General features: G+C 36.2%; 1 protein-coding gene across 7 annotated transcripts in view; it reads left to right on the forward strand.

The window, feature by feature from the left end:
• Ttc17 (tetratricopeptide repeat domain 17) overlaps positions 1 to 22,777 on the forward strand; it is a 123,470-nt gene that overhangs the window by 37,504 nt on the left and 63,189 nt on the right. For all 7 annotated transcript variants that reach the window (XM_020162345.2, XM_020162347.2, XM_074044639.1 and 4 more), the window contains 8 exons: positions 663 to 823; positions 2,214 to 2,326; positions 4,592 to 4,738; positions 5,509 to 5,624; positions 5,781 to 5,946; positions 7,239 to 7,316; positions 7,455 to 7,679; positions 11,509 to 11,695. In XM_020162345.2, coding sequence (XP_020017934.1) covers positions 663 to 823; positions 2,214 to 2,326; positions 4,592 to 4,738; positions 5,509 to 5,624; positions 5,781 to 5,946; positions 7,239 to 7,316; positions 7,455 to 7,679; positions 11,509 to 11,695 — 1,193 coding nt within the window. The remainder of the gene's footprint in view (positions 1 to 662; positions 824 to 2,213; positions 2,327 to 4,591; positions 4,739 to 5,508; positions 5,625 to 5,780; positions 5,947 to 7,238; positions 7,317 to 7,454; positions 7,680 to 11,508; positions 11,696 to 22,777) is intronic.

Genomic DNA, 22,777 nt, shown 5'->3' on the forward strand with positions numbered 1-22,777 from the left:
CTTTGCTACAGAGAAAGGGAACGTCAGAGGAAGAGCACATGTTGGGAGAGAGATAGTATTTGGTTTCTAAAGGACCCATGGCGGACTCACTTCATCTGCCTTTCTGGCCTGGCCTCCCTTGATGTCTGGCTGTGTGCTCAGTCCAGCACCATGGAGAAACAGGACGATGGTATGAAATTTTTATAGCACCTGAAAAGCCCAGCATACCACTCGATGGCAAGATGGTTGTATTTAAAGGAAGACTTTATATTTTTTGGCAGTACTGGGGATTGAACTCAGGGCCTCTTGCTTGCTAGAGGCACTCTACCATTGACCTATGCCCCTAGTACTTTTGCTTTTAGTTTCTTTTTCAGAAAAGGTCTCATGCCTTTGCCCAGGTCAGACTCAGACCACAGTACTCCTACCTCCATCCCAAGTAGCTGGGATTTCAGGCATGAACCATCATACCTAGCCCCAAGGGAAGATTTTTGCATCTCTGCTCTTCTCCTCAAGTATTAATAAAAGAATAGCATTTATTTAGCCCTATTATTCTTGAATTTGTGCTACATGATTGTACACTAATAGCAATCATTGCCAAGAACTAGAAGTATGTACATTTAAATAAGTTTTTAAATTTGGGATTTTAAAGTCCTAACTTTTCCTGGTATTAAAAAAATGTTAAGATCTCTCCAGCGAACACTGAATGAGTTGAAAGAATACCAGAAGCAGCATGACCACTACCTGAGGCAGCAGGAGATCCTGGAAAAGCACAAGCTGATTCAGGAAGAGCAAATACTAAGAAATATCATCCATGAGACTCAGATGGCAAAAGAAGCACAGTTAGGTGAGTAGTGACTCCATGTAATTTGAAAACAGTTTAGGAAATTCACTTCTAGCTTGCTTTACTTTCATAACTTTCATGAAGCCTTAAAGTAGTATAAAGTGTGTTTATGACTTAAATAATGCATCTTAAAGTCAAGATGCATCACTGTAGGTATACTAGGAGGCCTGGAGAGCTGGCTTGAATGACTTTCTTGTTAACATTTTGAAATAAAAACCAAGTCTTCTAGATTGCAGGAGTATTGTATTTTTCCAACTTAAATATGCATATCAATCTTCTGGAAAACTTATTAAAATGACTCAGGACATCCGAAGTGGGGCCCAAGATTCTGCCTCCCTAAAAATTCCCAGGTGATGCCTATTGCTGCTGATCTAAAAACTAAACTGTAGATAACAAGGGCTCACTGAGCAAGTACTAGGTAGACAGCCATGGAAACAATAACCTGCACACTCTTTGGCTAACACTGGCAAGATAAATAGCCTTTGTTTGTTTGTTTGTTGCTCCCTTAAGAACAAACACTATTTTAGAAATAAGATTTTAGACTAGAATTATTTCATGCAGATTCTTAACTTGGGTCAATGAACTAGTTGCATGAGGTTCTGAATTTATCTCCAACATTATATCTCATATTTTTTATGTGTACAGTTCTTTTTTCTGGGAAAATAGTATCTAGCTTTTATTAAAGTCTCTTAGACTTTGTGACCTAAAAAATAGAACCACTGGTCTATGGGAACTTGGGTTGGTAGGAGATCATGATTTGGTCATATCCAAAATGTTTTTTTCTGATTGAGTCTCAAGGGAGCAGATCTGACAGTTCCATACCAGAAGATAAATTGATAGAATTCCTTAAATTGTACTCTTATTATTCTTTGATAAATATATTGGTCTGGAAAACCTCTTAAGCTTTGAACCTTAGCCATGACCATTTCTAGTCCATTTCAGGACCCACCTAAGAGATTTTTTTTTGCTTTTTTGAGTGCAAAGAGTGTGTCCAATCTTTAAGGTTATTCACTGCTCAGTCTGTACTAATGCAATGAGAGCTCTTGTATATTCATTTGAAACAAAATTAGGAAGCGTATAAAGCAGATCTCTCCAGAGAAATGGCCAGAGACTCTTAAAACTATGTAAACAATAGATTTGATCGTCATAGAATGTAATTGCCTGAAGATACTTCAACAATCACCTAGTGGAGCCCTTTTGTCTTATTGGTGGAGAAAGTGGGGCTTCTTTAGAATGATTTAACTAACTGTTCTTCTGTATAAATACCCCTGAATAAGTACTCTCTGCTAGATTCTGAAGGATGCAGGGTTAAAGCTAAATTACTTAGACTAGGAAAGTGTGTTTGCATTGCCAACCTTGCTCGTCATTTGTGTGACTTTTTTCTTAACACCAGGAAATCATCAGATATGCCGTCTGGTCAACCAGCAGCACAGTTTACATTGCCAGTGGGACCAGCCTGTGCGCTACCATCGAGGAGATATTTTTGAAAACGTGGACTATGTTCAGGTCTTTCTCTTGTCTCTTCCAGTTCTTAGAAACATTTGAATATCTAAGAATAATACTGTTTTCCTCCTTTGATTTCTTGTATGTTTAATTTGTTAAAAATTTGTGGCTGTCATTTAAAGCTTTTTAAGATTTTGAGTGTCTGTTATTTTATGAAGTCAGGTTTAGCTGTGAGTACTCAGTTACTCCCTGGATGACATTCTGTTTCCATAAGTACTCTCTGTACATGTATATGCATGTGTGTTTGATTCTTTTCTCCTTTACCATGAGAGCTAGAATTGAGCTGTTATTACTGTTTATCTCAGAGTTTTTATGTCACATCTTAAGCTATGAATAAGACCTAACCCAAAACTCTGTCCTAAACTCATCAATCCAATTAGGTTGCCTCATCAAAAACACCAAAAAAAAAAAAAAAATCATTACCAATAGAAAATGTTTATTAAGCACCATTGCTAGGTGTATATGCTTTTTCTCTCATGTTTCTGTCTGTGTACATACATCAACAAAGTACACACATTCACAGACACATACACATGCATACTATCATTACTGAATTGAGAAGAAATAATCCATAAATATAATGATACCAAATAGAATGTAACTGTTGCTAGGTAAGTGATGTAGGGAGTGTCATAAGAAAGAATATTGAAAATTTATCCTATCCTAGATAAGACCTATTTTACCCTGTTAAAATAGCTGTTAAAATAGGAAGTCAGGAGAGCATCTTTAGGAGGACAAACTACAAAAAATTAGAGCCCTTTAATCTGACAAAACTCAGACAATATTGGGAAAGAGTAAGAAGCAAAAATGAACAGGCTGCCGGGCACTGGTGGCTCACACCTGTAATCCTACCTACTCAGGAGGCAGAGATCAGGAGGATCACAGTTCGAAGCCAGTCTGGGCAAATAGTTTGTGAGACCCTATCTTGAAAATACCCAACCCCAAAAATGGCTGGTGGAGTGGCTCAAGGTGTAGGCCCTGAGTTCAAACCCCAATACTGCAAAAAAAAAAAAAAAAAAAAAAGAACAGTCTATTTAAGAGGAGAAGTAATAATATGAACCAAAGCTTCTTATGATTTTTACAAGCCAGTTCTTAGCAATATCCCTTTTTGCTTTAGTTATTTTTCAGATAGGGTCTCACAGTTTTGCCTAGGGTTGGCCTCAGATGGCGATTCTGATACCTTTGCTCCCCCATTTATCTTGGATTGAAGTGCTCACCCCCATACCTCGCTCACTGGTTGACATGGGGTCCACTAACTTTTTGCCCATTCTGTCCCTGAGCTGTGATTCTCCTGACCTTCACCTCCTGAGAAGCAGGATTACAGGTGTGAACCACATTCCTAGCCTCCAGGTTTGGTTTTCAAGAGAAGAAATAAATGAAGGCAGATTTATACCTGCCTTAAATCTGAGCAGTTTAAGGGGGAAAAGGGAATGTTTAGAAACAAAGTAGATTGAAGCCCAGTGTAGCTTTTTGACTTTTTGATGGTATCAAGACTGCCCTGCACTAACATAGCTTCCAAAAGTCTTTATTCACAAAATTTTATCACTAATGTATAGTGAAAGAATCTATTTGTATTCATAAAGCATAGAACTACAAATTCATCATATTCATTCCATTTTCTCCTATCTTTTCTAATCCCATCACCAGTCCCATTCTCCTTACCTAGCAAGGTTTCAGAAATACACAAGAACTGTAGTATCTTATAAGTATGTCAAACATTGTTTTACCTTGGTTTGGAGGAAAGATACACACACACACACACACACACACATTTGTGTTCCTTTATTTTCTAGTTTCTCTTTCCACCTCTAATGCTTGTATTTGGGTCTGATTGACAATAGTCTGTAATCTCTAACTGGGAGCTATAGTAAACCCTTAAGAATGCTTTCTTAAGCTTCCTTCTACCCACATATAGAGTGGTAATCATTTTAGTCTAGGCATGGGAGGGAAATGAGGAACCAGATCTCTAAGTTAGATAGTTAGGAAACTAAATCATAAAGAGGAAGCAAAGGGGCAGAGAAGCAATCCATTCTGTTTCTGTCATACTCCAACTGCAAAGTTTGTTGAAAGCTGCTAACTGTGTATCCATGCAAGAATACTATTGGGGCCTAGTTCTTAAAATTAAGAGATCTGATTGTTTTATTGCTGACCCACTTCCTGATTTCTTACTAATTGTGGCTATTCACTAGCTTTTTTAGTGTGAGTTAAATTTTGGTCATAACTCCTTTCTTACTTGCAGTTGGGTTGATCTTTCTTTTCATTTCTTAGTTTGGTGAGGATTCATCCACCTCCAGTATGATGTCTGTGAACTTTGATGTTCCTGCAAATCAGAGTGATATTAGTGACTCAGTCAAGTCTTCTCCTGTAGCCCATTCTATTCTCTGGATCTGGGGCCGGGACTCTGATGCATATAGAGTGAGTATCTAAAGGGTGATGAATGAGCTTTGTTCAACAGAGAAGACCTCTTAAAGCAGTGGCCTTCAACCTCAGTCACTGTTATGGCCTCCAGCACTGTTCAGCTTAGTGCAGCAAACATTTATAAACTCTATGAAATGGAAGGCATTCTGCTAGGTAGGATGAGTAGAACATAGGTTCTGCCTGAGTTTTTCTATGCTAATATTATACACATATAATATTATACGCTTTCAAGTATAAGTCATAAACTAAACCTCTTGTTACTGCAGGAAGTTCAGAGAGTGGATGAACTTGAGGGTTGGTTGACTCAGTGGCCTGGTAATGTCATCAGTGACTCATTTCTTCCCTTTTCTTCACTCTGCCACACTCAGTATTGGTTTCATGTGAAACCTTGTTTTCCTCTTGGTCACAAGATGGCATCCAGCAGCAACTGCAGTAACTTCACTTTTTGTTCGTATGCAGCATAAGAAACTTAAGATTTGCTTTTCTTTCTAGAAACCTAAAGCAAATCTCTTTTTGTGTCTCATTGGCTCAATTGATTGAGGCCTGCCCAAACCTGAACCAGTCTGTGGTGAAGCAGGTGGAATAACTGGTTTAGACTAATAATCTGTGGTAAAAGAAATATTATAGAGTACCACAATATCTACATTTACCTTATAATAATACATTTCTGTTCAGTTATCCTAGTGTACTTAAATTCTAACAGTCCATTTAGCATGTTGAAATGTTGAATCCAAAGTAATCTGTGAGAAATTCTGTTTCTTTCTTAGGACAAACAGCATATTCTGTGGCCTAAAAGAGCAGATTGTACAGAAAGCTATCCTCAAGTCCCTGTTGGCGGGGAATTGCCAACATACTTTCTGCCCCCGGAGAACAAAGGACTCAGGCAAGTGCTGATGGCTTTGACAAAGCACCTGATTCTGCATGATTGTCATCTGACGGCTCTTTGAGAGCACCGGCCTTGGACTTGAAAGGTTAAGTCTTTATCTTGAACTCATCCAAACTTTGAAAATGTGAATCTTGTTCCTTTTTCTTATGCCAGGATCCACGAGCTCAGCAGTGATGATTATTCTTCAGAAGAAGAGGCCCAAACCCCTGACTGTTCCATAACTGACTTCAGAAAAAGCCACACTCTGTCCTACTTAGTCAAAGAATTAGAGGTCCGCATGGATCTGAAAGCCAAAATACCAGATGACCATGCACGAAAAGTAAGGCTCACTTAGGCTGGTATTTATTGCCGTCCATACTGGGTGACTTAAGAAGGCTCTTAAATGGAACAGAAGTTTGAAGGAAGGCAGCTGGTTACAAAACTGAAGGATAGAATTAAAGAAATGATTCAGAAGTCAGTCCTGCTATAAAGGAGTGCCAGGAATGTTCCTCAGGGATGCTATTTGTACTACCTGAGCATTATTGATTTTTTTAACTCAGAGGGCTCCAAAGATGAGTAACACAGAACTCTCATTTACCTAGCAGGGCCAGTCTCACAGAGGCCACTCTGAGCACTTCAGTTTAGCCTTGCATCCTCTGAGCCTTCACAAGTTTATATAAAGTGAAAACTTGAAAGTTTTGTTTCCCTGGTCTCATCGTCCCTGCTTTGGTCTTTATCAGGTCCTTAGGAATCTGTATTAATTTGGTAACCACTCTGTAAAATTACAGATAAGTTCTTCATTAATTTCTATTAGTTTTGAATGACAAGGATTGTTTTATTGTTAAATATAGATTACTACACTAGATACTAGCCCATAGATATAAATGAAATAATTACCTTTTTCTGGAAAAAACACAGCATCACAACCAACTCTTTTTTTCTCCCTTTTGGTGGTTCTGGGGTTTGCACTCAAGGCTTAGTGCTTGCAAGGCAGGTGCTCTACCACTGGAGCCCATAACCACCTCCAGCTCATAACCACCTTTGTAAAAACTTAACTTCAAAATTACAAGCAGTTGCTACTTATTCAGCACACATTACTGAGGCAGAAAAATGCCATTTATCAGGCAGTGTTTTGGGCACTTGGAATACATAAGTAGGCAATGACCTTTCTTTTAGAGTTGCTCACAATTATATAAATATTATAAGAACATAAAGTAGATTAATTGGGGATCTGGTGCTTTCCAGCTAGGGAAGATAGCAGGTACTTATCACATCGGATGTTGCATATTGCTGTCTTTTGAATATTTTCTCATTGGATTATGGTCACTGAGGTTGACTTTAAATGGGCTACAGTGAATGACTTTAACATGTGTGTGTGTGTTGTATGTGTGTATCTTTCATCTTTTTTTAGATAAAGGAAATTAGTGTATATATGTGAGTAGTTCAGCACCTGTTGGTATGCCAGGACCACATGTTCCATATTTGATAATAAGTATCTGTTCGAAGAAGCTATTCCTAAGGAGCTTAAGAAAAGACATTGCTGTCCATAGAAATTCTTTTTTTTTAGAAATTCTTTTGTAATGTCTTCCCTGTTATTTTCAATTGAGTCAGTCTTCCTTTTGATGTTTTCAGATTTTGCTTTCCCGCATTAATAACTATACTATCCCAGAGGAAGAAATTGGGTCTTTCTTATTTCATGCTATTAACAAGGTAAGTCATTTACTTTGGGTATCTGAAACTTAGATGTTAAGTAATTATTCTTAAAAGTTTAAATGTACTTATTAAAGATGCTATTTAGAGTAAGTACTGTGTTTTTTTAACTAACTGAAGTATTTTGGCATTTTTCAGCCAAATGCTCCTGTCTGGCTCATACTCAATGAAGCTGGACTCTACTGGAGAGCAGTAGGAAATAGCACTTTTGCTATTGCTTGTCTTCAGAGGGCTTTGAATTTAGCTCCACTTCAATACCAGGACATTCCTCTTGTAAACTTGGCCAACCTTCTGATTCACTATGGCCTTCACCTCGATGCTACTAAGCTGCTGCTTCAAGCTTTAGCCATTAATAGCTCTGAGGTAAGGTTTTATTGATTGATAGATGGATTGGTTTTTATAGTTCAATATGCTATGTAGAGTAACTCAGCTTTAGAATACAATTTGTAATTTTTCTGTGAAAGGCATGAAAAAATGTCATGCTTTGCTTTTTGTGTAGAATTTGCATATTTCAAAAGAGAACATAAATATATTTCTGTTTTATTTTTATTTGTTCTTTTTTATTTTAAATGAGTGAAACTTGTAATTACCCAATTAACTCTTTTTAGAAACTTACATTTATATAAGGATGACATAGCTATAAAAGCATACTGCACTTTTTTATGTCAGTCAGAAACACCTGGTTCTTATTTTATCCTATTCATCACAGCATGCACACTGCTTAATATTACACTATTTTGCAGCTTTAATTTATAGATATATTTATACCATCCGAGCCAGAGCATCATTCAAAGGTTGTTGTCATAAGAATAAATAGGTTGTTAATATCCATGCCTTGCATATTCCACATGTAGTCAGTGCATGGAGTTACATAAGGGCTTTGTGGTTTACTATAGTCCCTATTTCAAAGATAACATATGTCTTTTTTTGGTCATATTTTAGTATCTCTGAAATTATGATGTGTGCTTTAGTTTTGTCATATTAAGCTTAATGAAATACAGTTATATAATAAAGTTGATCTTACCTAATATCTAAATGTTTATATATTTTATATACAAAGAAAACTTTAGAAGAGGTATGCATGAGTAGTTTAGGTTTAAAGTATTCTAAAAGTAATTTTTTTAAGTATGAGAACAAAATATTATCTGTTAAGAGTTGGCTTTTGAATACACAAATGTACAACTGGATTTTAGGTAAAATTTTATAATCTCTGTGCAATATAATAGGTTATAATCTCTGTTCTGTCTAACAGGTCAGGTTGTCAACAAGTACATCAAATATTTATCCATTGCTTATTGTGTACCAGATGCTGGTATAGTGAGAACAGATGATATGCATGTAATATGGGATATGAAGAAGTAGACATTCCACTGGAAAACTCAATGCAGATATATTTATATGAAATTCTTAGGGTTTACTTTCTACTGCTACCAGCTGAGACAATTAGGTAGTATTGTTCTGAGAGCTCTCTGAGAGATTAGTTGCCATTCTGTCTTTTAAAATTGCATTAAAATTTTAGTTGTTCAATACTGTGATACTGTAATAAGAATAATGAACCCCAAGGTAGGTACACCAAAAATATTCCTTAGCCAGAAAAACCCCCCAACTGTTTACATTTGGAAATGCTGACTTGTAAGCATGACTTCTGTGCAAGAATTTCATAGTGTTGCTAGCTGTTTGGGTGATCTTTAAAGCTTTATGTATTAAAAAATTCATTACTATATAGTTTTTAAATCCATAATTTTAAACTTTTTTAAAATAAAAACTCTATAAATTAACATGCCACAATTTATTTTTTAGGTTGCTGACAATAATTAACTACTATTAATAGTGGTTTTCTACATAAGACCTTTTCTGTATTCCATATAATTTTCTTAGCAATCATAGCTAAGAATTAATAAATTAATGAAAGAATGAATGTTTTGATAACTCTGATGCAAGATGCAAATAGTGCACCAAAAAGTTTGGACCAATACATATTACCATGATTAAGATCTAAAAATTCTCATCTGTATCTTAATCTTAGTTGAACTTTTCTTGATTATTTTTTTTAACACAGAACCAGGCACTTTATATGTAATAGTTCATTTATTCAGCAGAACAACCCCATGAGATAGAATTTTCTCTTGGATAGATGAGCAATCTTAAGAGTTAAATAAATGGAAAAATTATGAGGTTTACCAAAACTCACAGAGCTTGGATTTGAACTCGGGGGGATTTGAACTCGGGGAGATTGGTCTCGGTGCTCTTCAGCAATGTGCTGCCTCTGAATTAACACTTAAAAAACAAGTTAGCATGTTTAAAAAATGGCACTTTTCTGTTGTAACATGATTGTTTTAATCTTTTAATATATTTTAAGGTAAAAGTTTGTACATTTGGCTGACTTTGTTAGAATTTATTTTTTAAATTTATTTTTCTTTTTTTATCGTGTTGTTGTACTGGGGGTACTTTGTAACATTTACAAAAGTTCTTACAATATATCACAATTAAATTCACCCTCTCCATCATCTCCTTTAGCCCTCCTACCCCCATTCCTGGAATAATTTCAACAGCTCTCACTTTTTCTATTTTTATACATGACTACATAATATTTCCACTATATTCACTCCCTTATAACCTTTCCTTATATCCTCCCCCCACCACCAACCCCCCAGACAGCACCTGTTTTATCTTCCTGTTCTCCATTTTTGAAAAAAGACATTTTTGTTTATTTAAAATATTTATACAGGGTGTTTCATTGTGACATTTCTATGTACATATGTATTATAACCCAAATTGATTCAGCTCCTCTATTTTTCTCCTTTCTACCTTAGTCCCTTTCTTATGATGGTTTCAACCAGTTTAAAAATTTTGTATTCATTCTTGTATAGGAAGTACATCAACCATATTCACCTTCTTAACTTCCTTCTTTTACCCTCCCTCTCCTGTAGGTGACCTCCCGTTAGTATGACCTGTTTTTCATAATATGTTTGTATTTGTATTAGGTCTACATTCCTCATATGAGAGAAAGCATGCTGCCTTTGGCTTTCGGAACCTGGATTGATGTTCTTCAGATCCATCCATTTACCTGAAAATGACAATTTCATTCTACTTTATAGCTGAATAAAAGAATTTACTTTTTAAAATTTTGTATGAGCACTAAAGTCATATGCTGGGGGCATGGCTCAAGTGGTAGTGTGCCTGTCTAGCAAGCACAAAACCCTGAGTTCAAATCCCAATACTGCCAAAAAAGCATTAAAAAATACAGTCACATGTTAAAAATATTTCCTCTTTGCCTTTTTAGCTTAGCTTTGAAAAATTACCCTTAAGCTTCTTAATTTTGATTTCTATTGTTAGATTCAAAGTGTCTTCACAAGAAATTTTTAAAAAATTGTTTTTCTTTTCTATGACTTAATCTTTGTTGTATCTACTAAAACCAAATATATACTAACCTTGTGTTCCAGTACTAGATATTATGTACCCAAGGAGAATGAATGTAGTATACCTATCAAAAGATATTTATAAGAATGTTCACAGTAGCTTTATTTATAATAGCCAGAAGCTGGAAAGAGCCTAAATGCCAATTAGTAGAAGAATCAATATAATACATGGTGGATATGAATATACTGTGGAATAGACACTTCAGCATTTCCATACAATAGTACAATATAACACATTAACTGGAAAAAAAGAATGAACTGCTGATAAAAAATCATGAATGAATTTTAGGTGAATTGAAGGAAGCTAAAAAAGACTGTGTTAAGTGTACATATAAGAGAACATGCAATCTGTTTACAGTTACATGAAATCTAAGAACAAGCAGCTAATTTTTATTAATAGAAGTCACAGCATAACAGCAGTGGTTCCTTTTCGGGTGGGGTTAGGTTGCCCAAGGAACCTCCTGGGATACCAGAAACATACTAAATGTTTTATATCATGAGCTGAGTGGCAGTTACAGGGATATATTCATTCATAAAAATTCACTGAGTTATACATTTAAGACTAGATAGATGTTTTTTATCTAGTGAAAAGTAAAAGGTACATTTACAGATGCTACACAGTTTAGAATTGACTGGTGTGACTAAAGCAGGTAGATGGCAATTACCTTGACAGGGTACCCAGGAAAAGCCCAAAAACAGTACCGTGAAGGTTTTGTAACTCAGAAAATATTAGTTCATTAACATTTTCCTGATTTTTTTTTTCTTCTTTTTAGCCCCTGACCTTTTTGAGCCTGGGAAATGCTTACCTTGCTCTGAAGAATATCAGTGGGGCACTTGAAGCCTTTAGACAGGCTTTGAAATTAACTACCAAATGCCCAGAGTGTGAAAACAGCCTGAAGTTGATCCGCTGTATGCAGTTTTATCCTTTTCTGTACAACCTCACCTCTTCTGTTTGCAGTGGTAAGAAGCTGTTAAATGCTGGCAAAATCATGAGTTCAATTGGAGTTTCTGTTCTGGTTGACAGAACACAGAAAGTGACTTTTTAAATTTTTCCCAAGGATTTTAGATAACTATTATAATTTTAGATATGGAGGGGGAAAAGTTGAGCTAATTACTTAATATAGATGCCTTATGGTATTAAGGCTGTATGGTCTCCCAGAACCCTAGTTAAGAAAGGCTCACTAAAGTGCATAGTATGTTCATCTAGGATCTCTGTTTAATAATGACTGGTATTCTTGGTAAAGGATGTGGTTTTTCAGTTCAGGAAGTCAAAATGTTTGAGTAAAGCAGTTCTTCTCTGTACTCAGTCACTGAATACAGCCCCTTTCCTTTAATGAAGGTAATTCAGATCTCTGCTGCATCTTTAAAATAGTTACTTACTTTAAGTGACATCCCTTTCTCTTCATTCTGTCATAGTCTTGAGTCCATATACATGTGCCCAAATGTATCTACCTAAGTAAAATTAATATCTAGTGTTGCAAAATAATCACTTACAACCCTCTTTCCAAAAGTTGCATGATGTCTGGTTATTTTAGCCTTCACTATAAAAAGAAAAGAAAAAAAATCATGAGTTTGATGCTCGGCCTTGAACTATGATAGGTGTGGTTTCATATTTGTGGACATTCATTACCTACCTAGCATAGAGTGGGCACTCTATTAACATTCAAGTTACATTGTAACATTTAGAGAAAGGGCTGTCATTGCAGCTTCTTCACTTTGGATATTTAAAAAAGAAACCAAAACCTAACACCCACTTTTTTATGTGATTTTTCTAAAAGACATTGATATACTAGTAGATTTAGGACCCAAAACTAGTTTTCCTGATTGAATTTACCACACTGCCTTAGGATTTTAATGGAATGTTAATAAGTAGTGCTTGCATTGTCAAATATCAGAATTCAGTTATTTAGTAAAGAAGCCAAAAATCTCTCAGCAGTATAATGCCATAGCTCAATTATGGATCAGTGCTGAGTACAATACTAAAGGCTTAAGACTTTATTTTAGCAACTCATACAGTCAAGTGGCTAGTGCTAGAATCATACAGATTCATGTTTGAGCTCCAGCTTTGCCATAACTTTCTGATCCTAGTAAAGTAACTAACTTAAGTCCTTCTATGTGCGATGAAAGACAGTAAAACCTTTATTGTAGTCTGTGAGAATTAAGTAAGATTTCATCATATAATCTTCCCAGTGGGTATGATACAGGTTTTACTTGAAATGATTCTTTTTCACATTTGTAGTATCTGATAATCTAGATAATCTCAATGTTACTGGATCCAGTACAATATTAATGCAAAAAATTAATATGAATTGGAAAAAAGGATTACCATTTTTTGTTATTTCAGAGAGAACTTACCTTTTACATTACTTAGTTAATAAGTTAGCAAGTCAAGTCATTGTTCAAATTTACTGAAGTTACTGGGTGAAGTTATAACTAATAGACCTAAAATCATTCTGATGTGCAGTAGAAAAGAATGCAACATCTGCTAGCACCTTAATAAGCAATTACCTCTTGTGGGCATTTCTAAGTACAAAAACTTGTTGATATTACTAAACCAGTGTTAATATTGCATTTTTCTTTGACAGTGTGGGTTTTTTTTTTTTTGCATTACTTATTTCAAAACAATTCTCATTCTCAGTTGCTTTGCCGAGTTGTAGATTTGAAAAGCTACAACTTGTTTTGCTCAAAAGATGCAAAACACCTCCATAGAAATGATGAAATACTTATATTGCAAATCTAGACAGTTGCATCTGCTCAGCTTATTTCTAAGCTTTAAATTAATTGATTAAAGACAGACAAAAGCCTCTGGATAATGATTAGTATTTTGATACCTTCATTGAAATCACACAGTTCAGCCAGGTGCTAGTGGCTCATGCCTGTAATCCTAGCTACTCAGGAGGCTGAGATCAGGAAGATTGTGGTTCCAAGCCAGCCTGGGCAAATACTTTGCAAGAACCGCTCTCAAAAAACCCATCCCCCCCAAAAAAAGGGGCTGGTGGAGTGGCTCAAGGTATAGGCCCTGAGTTCAAACACCAGCACTGGGAAAAAAAAAAAAATCACACAGTTCTGTTTGTTGGTAGGTCTTTACAACATTAAAATAAGCTTCATAAGTTATCTTAATTATCTGACACATTATCTGTTTAATGTTTTTATTGTGAAGATACAGAGGTTTCAAGAGATTTACAAAGCTTATATTACGGTTGTGTTTTATTACACAAGAAGTTGACGTACTTTATCCACCCCTTTCCCAGCCTAAGTAATTCTCTTTAAAAAGTCTGTTTACAAAGCTGCTAGTTTAAAAAGCTTTTCACATAAGCTTTTCAAGATAAAAAACGCCAAGTACTCTTGGTAAACTTTTAAAAAATAGTATTCCTGACCACTATTGTTCGTCTTTCACAAATTATTTTCTTTAAAGAACTGTGTTTAATAATTGTTTATATAGCAACTATAATTCAGTATAATGCCTTACATAATATGAATTTATTGGTAAAATTAAATGTTTAGAACTATTACTAAACATTTTGTTGTTTTTCTATACAATCATGAAATTTTCCATGCAGGTTTTCAGTTTATGTTTCTTGCAATACTTGCACAGGTAGCATATTCTATTATTATCGAATAATATTTTGTTCAACTTAAAAATCCTTGAGTATAGTACTCAAAATTTTCCTTCTTTTAAAGTCTCTCTAAAACTCCATCAGTGAATGCAGAATTAGGTGGTTTTCCAAACGTTTATTAACCTATGCATCATTTTATTGGTTGCTACTTTTTAGATACATATGTTCTTATGGCAGCTGCTTATTATTATTTCTCTTCCCTTTGAATAGTATTTAATCCCTTTCTTCCATAGGTAGCTTTAGACCATCACAATTTCAAGGATGCTGTGAAGGGAAACTAATACATTTATTTTTTTAATTGCTCAATCTTGGCGTCAAGTTTTGTTGTACTTTTTTTATGACACTTGATCAGGTCCAGCAACTTGCACATGTTAGGCTAGCTAGGCAAGTACTCTACCACTGAGTTATACCCCTAGTCCTTCAAATTTTGATTAAACATTTTAATCTGGCAGTTTTGCAATACGTAACTGTTTTTCCTCATTTATATATTATATATGTGTATGTGTTTGTTTGTGGTAGGCAGGCACTCTACCTCTTAAGCCCCTCTTCCAGCCACTTTTGCTATAGGTATTTTTCAAATAGGGTCTCACATTTATGCCCGGGCCAGCTTAGACTTCAGTCCTCCTATTTATGCTTCCTACATAGCTGGATGATAGGTCTATGCCATCACACCCAATTTTTTATTGGTTGAGATAGGGTCTTTTGAATTTTTTGCCTAGGTTGGCCTCAAACCACAGTCTTCCTGAGCTCTGACTCCAAAGTAGCTAGGCATGAGCTGTGCCTACCACCTTATATATTTATTGTTTTATCATTTTATTTAACTTAAGTAGAACTGAATTGTCCGCTTTAACAAACTCATTCTTCAGTGACAACTCAACTTGGCCCTTTTAAAAGTAAAATACAGCTGGAGAATGTGACTCAGGTGGTAGAATGCCTGCCTGGCATGCATGAGGCCTTGAATGCAATTCCCAGTACTGCCAAAATAAATAAATAAAATTAAAATGGAATCTGTAAATGATATATATTGGTTTTGAATATAAGCAAGATCTTTGAAGTGCCAAACAGTAACAAAGGACTTTTTATTAATTAGAAAAAAAATGAAGGAATCACAGAGAATGAAACTTTATGAAGTAATAGTGGCTGTCTTCTCTAATAACCAAGAAAATGGAAAAAACTTAACAATATAAGCAAAATGATTAAATATTCAATCTGCAGAAAATTCTAGTAACACATTAGATTTTCCAAGCATTTCGTACTTGAAACATTTTTAAACTTCTTTCATCTTTCAATTTTACTTATTTGCAACTAACATTATATCTACCCAAGATATTTTTTCCCATTAAATAGTCTAGAGTGTCCTATTATGTCTGTAATACGTATGATTTTACTTTATTTTTATTATTTTTCTGTTATTTGAAAGCATAAAACCAATGGTAGGTTATATTTATTAGACTTAATTTGCATAAGCTGCTTACAGTTGAGTCACAAACAAAAAGCATTGATGTTTACCAAAAATAATTAAACATTAAACCCAAGATTTTTGAGCCCTGGTCTTTTGTTTATTCACTGAGACATGTGCCCACTTACAAATATTGGCCTAGCTCTTTAGAAATTATGAATCAGTGTTCTATGAAGGACTCAGACGTGACTCGCTAGGCTTTCTTAGGATTTTGTGCAAATTTCTATATAATATGTATTTGATAGCTTTCCTGTCTACAGAAAAAAAAAAAAGAAGAATTTTCAGATCTACATGAATTTTAATATCTGTTCCAATATACAGATGAATTATCTTGTATTTTCTTCACAGTGTTTCTGTATTTATAGCATCATAACTTACTTCATAGCCTGTGCTTTTAGTCTGTTTTCTTCAACCTGAATTTCTGTAGATTTACCACTTGCAGCTTAAAGCAGTTTTACATATTCAGATTTTGAAGAAAAAGAACTGCTGCATTTTGCTGCCCTCTTGCTCCAGCTTATTCCACCTGCACTTAGGGTCCTATGCTCTATCATACTTTTCATAAGAATTAGTGAAAATATCTGCTTCCTTTGTGTTTTTCTTTTTTTATTTGTTTTTAAGATACCTCCATTTCTGTGAAAACAATTAAAACTTTGGTTAATTTATTACAGGTTTCAAAGTCCTAAGATACAGGTACATTATACCACAAAGTAAAATGTAACTCTGAATGTAAAAAGTAACTGGATTTTTTTAATACAGTTTTTCTCTTATTTAAAAGGGCTATGATTATGATTATCAAATAATTCTTTGACATGTCTCTATACAGAGGGAACAGATAAGAATTTTATGAATTTATGGATCTAGAAGCAAAGTTTATGATTTACTAAAGTCACAGAGTCTTTCTGAAGTAGAACTGAAACTAAAACCTTAGTCTTGTGCCTTCCAGGGTCAGTATGATTCTTCTGTATTAATTCTTTCACTCTCAGCAAGTCATAAGCTGCTCTGTTGCCATTATTAAAATTCAGGTGTTTAGATTCTTGGGAAATTTTATAAAAGTAATGTACTCTGCACTTTTGGTTTTTTTTAAGTGGGACTGGGGTTTGAACTAAGGGTTTTGTGTTTGCAAAGCAGGAAATCTGCTTGAGCCACACCTCCAGTACATTTTGCTCTGGTTGTTTTTTAAGATATCTTGAGAACTATTTGCCTGGGCTGACCTTCAACCTGGATCCTCCTGATCTCAGCTTCCCAAGTGGTTAGGATTATAGATGTGAGCCACCAATGCCCAGCTATCACTGCACTTTTTATGTCATCTCTCATAAATCTTCATAAAACTGAATCTAAACTGTATTATGAAGGGCAACTGTATGAATCCTGAAATCACACCTAGTTTTTAGCATGTTATCTTGATATCTTGTGAAGCTTATATCATTAGATCACTATATGTAGACTGCCTTGGATTTTAAACACAAAATCTGGTGACTGTACTTGTATTAACTCAGCAGGCAATATTTTTCTTTTGGGATTCCCAGCATTTAGCCTTTATGAACAGAATGATTACCTTTGGGGGACATCCTGATGACTAGTAGTTTTATGCAAAAGGCTTTGAAAGACAATGGATATATATAATCTTGGTTTGTGTGTTGGGAGAGGGGTTGTTTTGGTTTGCTTGTTTGGGACAGGCTCTCGCTGTGTAGTCCAAGCTGGCCTTGAACTTGTGATCCTGCTGCCTCAGCCTCCTGTATGCTGAGATTGCAGGTGTGTACCCCCACATCTGGCTCTTTAATGTGAATCTTTTGTCCAGCGTGTCAAAAGAAAAGGTTTTTTTCTTTTAAAAAATTAGCCCATTGATACTTGCCTTAGATCTTTCCACAACTATTTATCCAGTCACTATAGATTGTTAACTTGGGCTAGGGCTATAGCTCAGAGATAGATTGCTTGCCTAGCATGTGCAAGGCCTTGAGTTCAGTCCCCAGTACCACAAAAGAGAGAGGGGGTAGAGTGGGAGAGTGAGAAAGAGATTGAGATTACGAACCTGGCCACATAATACTTGAGAAAAATGAAATTTGATAGTGAATATAATCTTTAAGTACAAAATACTTGTTTTCTTTCAACTAGAGCAATTTGGGCATGGTTTAGTTATTCATCCAGCTAATACTATTGTGTATGAGGCATTATTCTAGAAACTAAGTGGGAAAAAAATCTCCCATTTCTTATGGAGCTACGTTCTAGTAGAAAGAAATGGAGAATAAATAATAAACTTAAGTTATTCAGTATATTATAAGATGACTGCTTTGGGAAAAAATACCACAGGGGTGTCAAGGTCATCAAGGGAGGTACTATTGAGAAAGTGACATTTTAGCAAAGGCTTAAAGGAGGCTAGAGGTTCCGAGCCACGTAGACATACGGTATAAGAGCATTCCAGGTAGAGAGACTAGTCATTACAAAGGCATAGGCAAAGAATAAATAGCAAGCAGGCAGGTGTGCTTGCAGTGGACATAGGAGATGAGAGCATGAAGGAGGGAGATAGAGCCACATCTTTACTGCCCAGCAGACTGTTCTAATAATTGGGACTTTTATTCTAAGAGAAAAATGTGTGATTTGGAAGGTTGTGGACAGAAGAGTGAAATAATCTAATTTATATTTAACAGGATTCCTCTAGTTGCCCTGCTAAAAGTAGATTGTAGTGGGTAAGGGCAGAAGCAAGAAGGCCAGTTAGGATGCCGTTGCAAAAGTGTATATGAGAGATGGTGTTGCCTTTGACCAGTGGGATGGGAGGAGAGAAAGTGAGACATGATCATATTTGGGATGTAACAAGACACAACTAGAAGGGGTTGTGGGAAATGAAAGAAAGAGAGGTTAAGGAAGTAAGTTGTCTCCTGAATTTGGAACCTGAACAGCTTGGTAAATAATGGTGTGCCTTAATGCACTAGTGAAGTCTGAGGGAGGAGCAGGCTAGGGAGGAAAGCAGGTTGATTTTGGACATGTTAAGTCAAAGTTGCCAATTAAGTGTTCAGGAGATGTTGAGTAGATAGTTTGGATATGTGAATATTATGAAGATCAGTGAAGAGGCCCAGACTAGAAATGATCATTTGTTAGTCATAGGCATATGAATGTTTTTTAAATATGAGCTTGGATAAAATTACTTCTGTAATTAGGATAAAATGGAGAATGGGTCAGTGATTAATTACTGTGGTATTCTAGCCTACATCTAGAGGTCAAGAAGATAGAATAGTAAAGGAATAGTCAGTAAGGTAGTAGAAAGAGCAGACAAATATTTGTCTCAGAAGCCAAATGAAGTAAATGTTTAAAAAAGCAATCAAGTAATTATTGTTATACCAGACGGCTATATCCTGAGAGGTTGAGTTAGAATGCCTCCTGGATATAGTAACCTAAAGGTTGTTGGTAATCTTACGAATGCTTGCATAAAATGGGTTTTGAAGGAGATGAGAAAGTGGAGATGGCAAGCAAATCTTTTAGAGTTTGCTGTAGTGGAGAGCAGAAAAGTAGACTGTAGTTGGCTGGGACTGTGGGATTGGGCTTGTTTGGTTTTGCAGTTCTGAAAATAGAAAGTATTGCAGCATATTTGCCTAGGGAAAGATGCAGGAAAAGGCTAATTCCAGAAACAAAGTTCTTGAGTAGGCTGGAGAAGAGGAGAGAGGATCCAAGGCACAATTGTAGGGGTTGTCCTTAAGATTGGAGCAGAGATAGTATATTGGTAAAGATGCAGATATGCTGAAAGATTTGATGGCAGAACTTCTGATTGCTCCTCAACAAAAGAAGAGGTGAGTTACCAGATGAGAATGAAGAGGGAGACTAAGGATGTTGACAGTTCACAAGAGAATTGCAAATTGACTAGAGAAGTTTTTAGCTTAGCAACTGGGGATAGATACCAATATTGTTAAGAAAGGAAATACAGGCTCATGCCCGAGAGGCTGAGATTGGGAGGAATGAGATTCAAGACCAGCCCAGGAAATAGTTTGTGAGACCCCATCTCAAAAATAATCACAGCAAAATAGACTGGAGTTGTGGCTTAAGTGGTAGAACTCCAGCTTTGTGAGTGCCTACTTTGCAAGCCAGAAACCCTGAGTTTATACCCCAGTTTCATCCAAAAAAAGAAAGAATTAATTTGTTGCCCTCAACACAGAGAAACTGAAGCAGATACCTTTTTTTTCTTTCTTTCTTTTTTTTTCCCTTTTTCTTTTATTATTCATATGTGCATACAAGGCTTGGTTCATTTCTCGCCCCCACTCCCTCCCTTACCACCCACTCCGCCCCCTCCCCTCCCCCCCTCAATACCCAGCAGAAACTGTTTTGCCCTTATTTCTAATTTTGTTGTAGAGAGAGTATAAGCAATAACAGGAAGGGACAAGGGTTTTTGCTGGTTGAGATAAGGATAGCTATACAGGGCATTGACTCACATTGATTTCCTGTGCGTGGGTGTTACCTTCTAGGTTAATTCTTTTTGATCTAACCTTTTCTCTAGTACCTGTTCCCCTTTTCCTATTGGCCTCAGTTGCTTTTAAGGTATCTGCTTTAGTTTCTCTGCATTAAGGGCAATAAATGCTAGCTAGTTTTTAGGTGTCTTACCTGCCCTCACCCCTCCCTTGTGTGCTCTCGCTTTTATCATGTGCTCATAGTCTAATCCCATTGTTGTGTTTGCCCTTGATCTAATGTCCACATATGAGGGAGAACATACGATTTTTGGTCTTTTGGGCCAGGCTAACCTCACTCAGAATGATGTTCTCCAATTCCATCCATTTACCAGCGAATGATAACATTTCGTTCTTCTTCATGGCTGCATAAAATTCCATTGTGTATAGATACCACATTTTCTTAATCCATTCGTCAGTGCTGGGGCATCTTGGCTGTTTCCATAACTTGGCTATTGTGAATAGTGCCACAATAAATATGGGTGTGCAGGTGCCTCTGGAGTAACCTGTGTCACAGTCTTTTGGGTATATCCCCAAGAGTGGTATTGCTGGATCAAATGGTAGATCGATGTCTAGCTTTTTAAGTAGCCTCCAAATTTTTTTCCAGAGTGGTTGTACTAGTCTACATTCCCACCAACAGTGTAAGAGGGTGCCTTTTTCCCCGCATCCTCGCCAACACCTGTTGTTGGTGGTGTTGCTATTGATGACTATTCTAACAGGAGTGAGGTGGAATCTTAGTGTGGTTTTAATTTGCATTTCCTTTATTGCTAGAGATGGTGTGCATTTTTTCATGTGTTTTTTGGCCATTTGAATTTCTTCTTTTGAGAAAGTTCTGTTTAGTTCACTTGCCCATTTCTTTATTGGTTCATTAGTTTTGGGAGAATTTAGTTTTTTAAGTTCCCTGTATATTCTGGTTATCAGTCCTTTGTCTGATGTATAGTTGGCAAATATTTTCTCCCATTCTGTGGGTGTTCTCTTCAGTTTAGAGACCATTTCTTTTGATGAACAGAAGCTTTTTAGCTTTATGAGGTCCCATTTATCTATGCTATCTCTTAGTTGCTGTGCTGCTGGGGTTTCATTGAGAAAGTTCTTACCTATACCTACTAACTCCAGAGTATTTCCTACTCTTTCCTGTATCAACTTTAGAGTTTGGGGTCTGATATTAAGATCCTTGATCCATTTTGAGTTAATCTTGGTATAGGGTGATATACATGGATCTAGTTTCAGTTTTTTGCAGACTGCTAACCAGTTTTCCCAGCAGTTTTTGTTGAAGAGGTGAAGCAGATACCTTAAAAGCAACTGAGGCCAATAGGAAAAGGGGACCAGGAAATAGAGAAAAGGTTAGATCAAAAAGAATTAACCTAGAAGGTAATACACATGCACAGGAAATTAATGTAAGTCAACTCCCTGTATAGCTATCCTTATCTCAACTAGCAAAAACCCTTGTTCCTTCCTATTATTGCTTATACTCTCTCTTCAACAAAATTAGAGATAAGGGCAAAATAGTTTCTGCCGGGTATCAAGGGGGTAGGGGGGAGAGGGAGGGGGTGGAGTGGGTGATAAGGGAGGGGGTGGGGTCAGGGGGGAGAAATGACCCAAGCATTGTATGCACATATGAATAATAAAAAAATAAATTAAAAAATAGAAAGAAAGAACTGGTGAAATGGTTCAGGTGGTTGAGCACCTGTGTAGCAAACACAAGGCCTGGAGTTCAAACCCCAATACCACCAAGAATTTTTTTAAATGAGGGAGGGAGAGAAGGAGGGAGGGAGGGAGAAAGGAAGCAAGGAAGGAAGGAAAGGGTCAATCTACACACTGGTGTAGTGCCGGTAATGACAAATTCACTGATAGGCATGTTTGGTGATGCCTCAGTTTCCCTCAGAAAGGACGAACAGATTGTGAAGAAAGTGCCAAGAAAGGAATCTCAGAAAATACTAACATTTGAGAAATAGAGTCAGTGAAGGAGTACAACTAGCAAAAACACTTTGTCTTTCTTACTATGCTTATGTCCTCTCTTCAACAAAATTAGAGATAAGGGCAGAACAGGTTCTGCCTGAAAGTGGTGGGGAGGCGGCACGGAGGGCAGGGGGGAGAAATGACCCAAACAATGCATGCACATGTGAATAAATGAATTTTGAAAATTCATTAAATCTTCAAAGCAATTTAAAAAAGTAGAGGCATTAGGAGAACCAAGAGGGAGCTAGTTACTGAAGGTACAATACGGAATTTGAGAAGGAAGAAGAGGCCTGTGGTAATGTATCATGTATTGGTTCCCAGAGTACAGTACAAATACCAGAAGTGTTTTTAGCTTTAGGATTTTTTTAATTTTGGAATGTTTGCACATACATAGTGAGCTAACTTGAGAGTGCGATAAAAATCTAAACACATAATTCGTGTTTCATATATGCCTTATACACATAGCCTGAAAGCAGTTTTACAAATGTTTTTAGTGCACCTGAGTTTTTACTATGACCCATTGCTTGAGGTCAGGTATGGAATTTTCTGCTTATGTCAGTGCTCAGAAACTTTTGGGTTCTGG

Source organism: Castor canadensis, chromosome 1 (genome assembly GCF_047511655.1).
Source record: "Castor canadensis chromosome 1, mCasCan1.hap1v2, whole genome shotgun sequence".
In the NCBI taxonomy this organism is placed as follows: domain Eukaryota; kingdom Metazoa; phylum Chordata; class Mammalia; order Rodentia; family Castoridae; genus Castor; species Castor canadensis.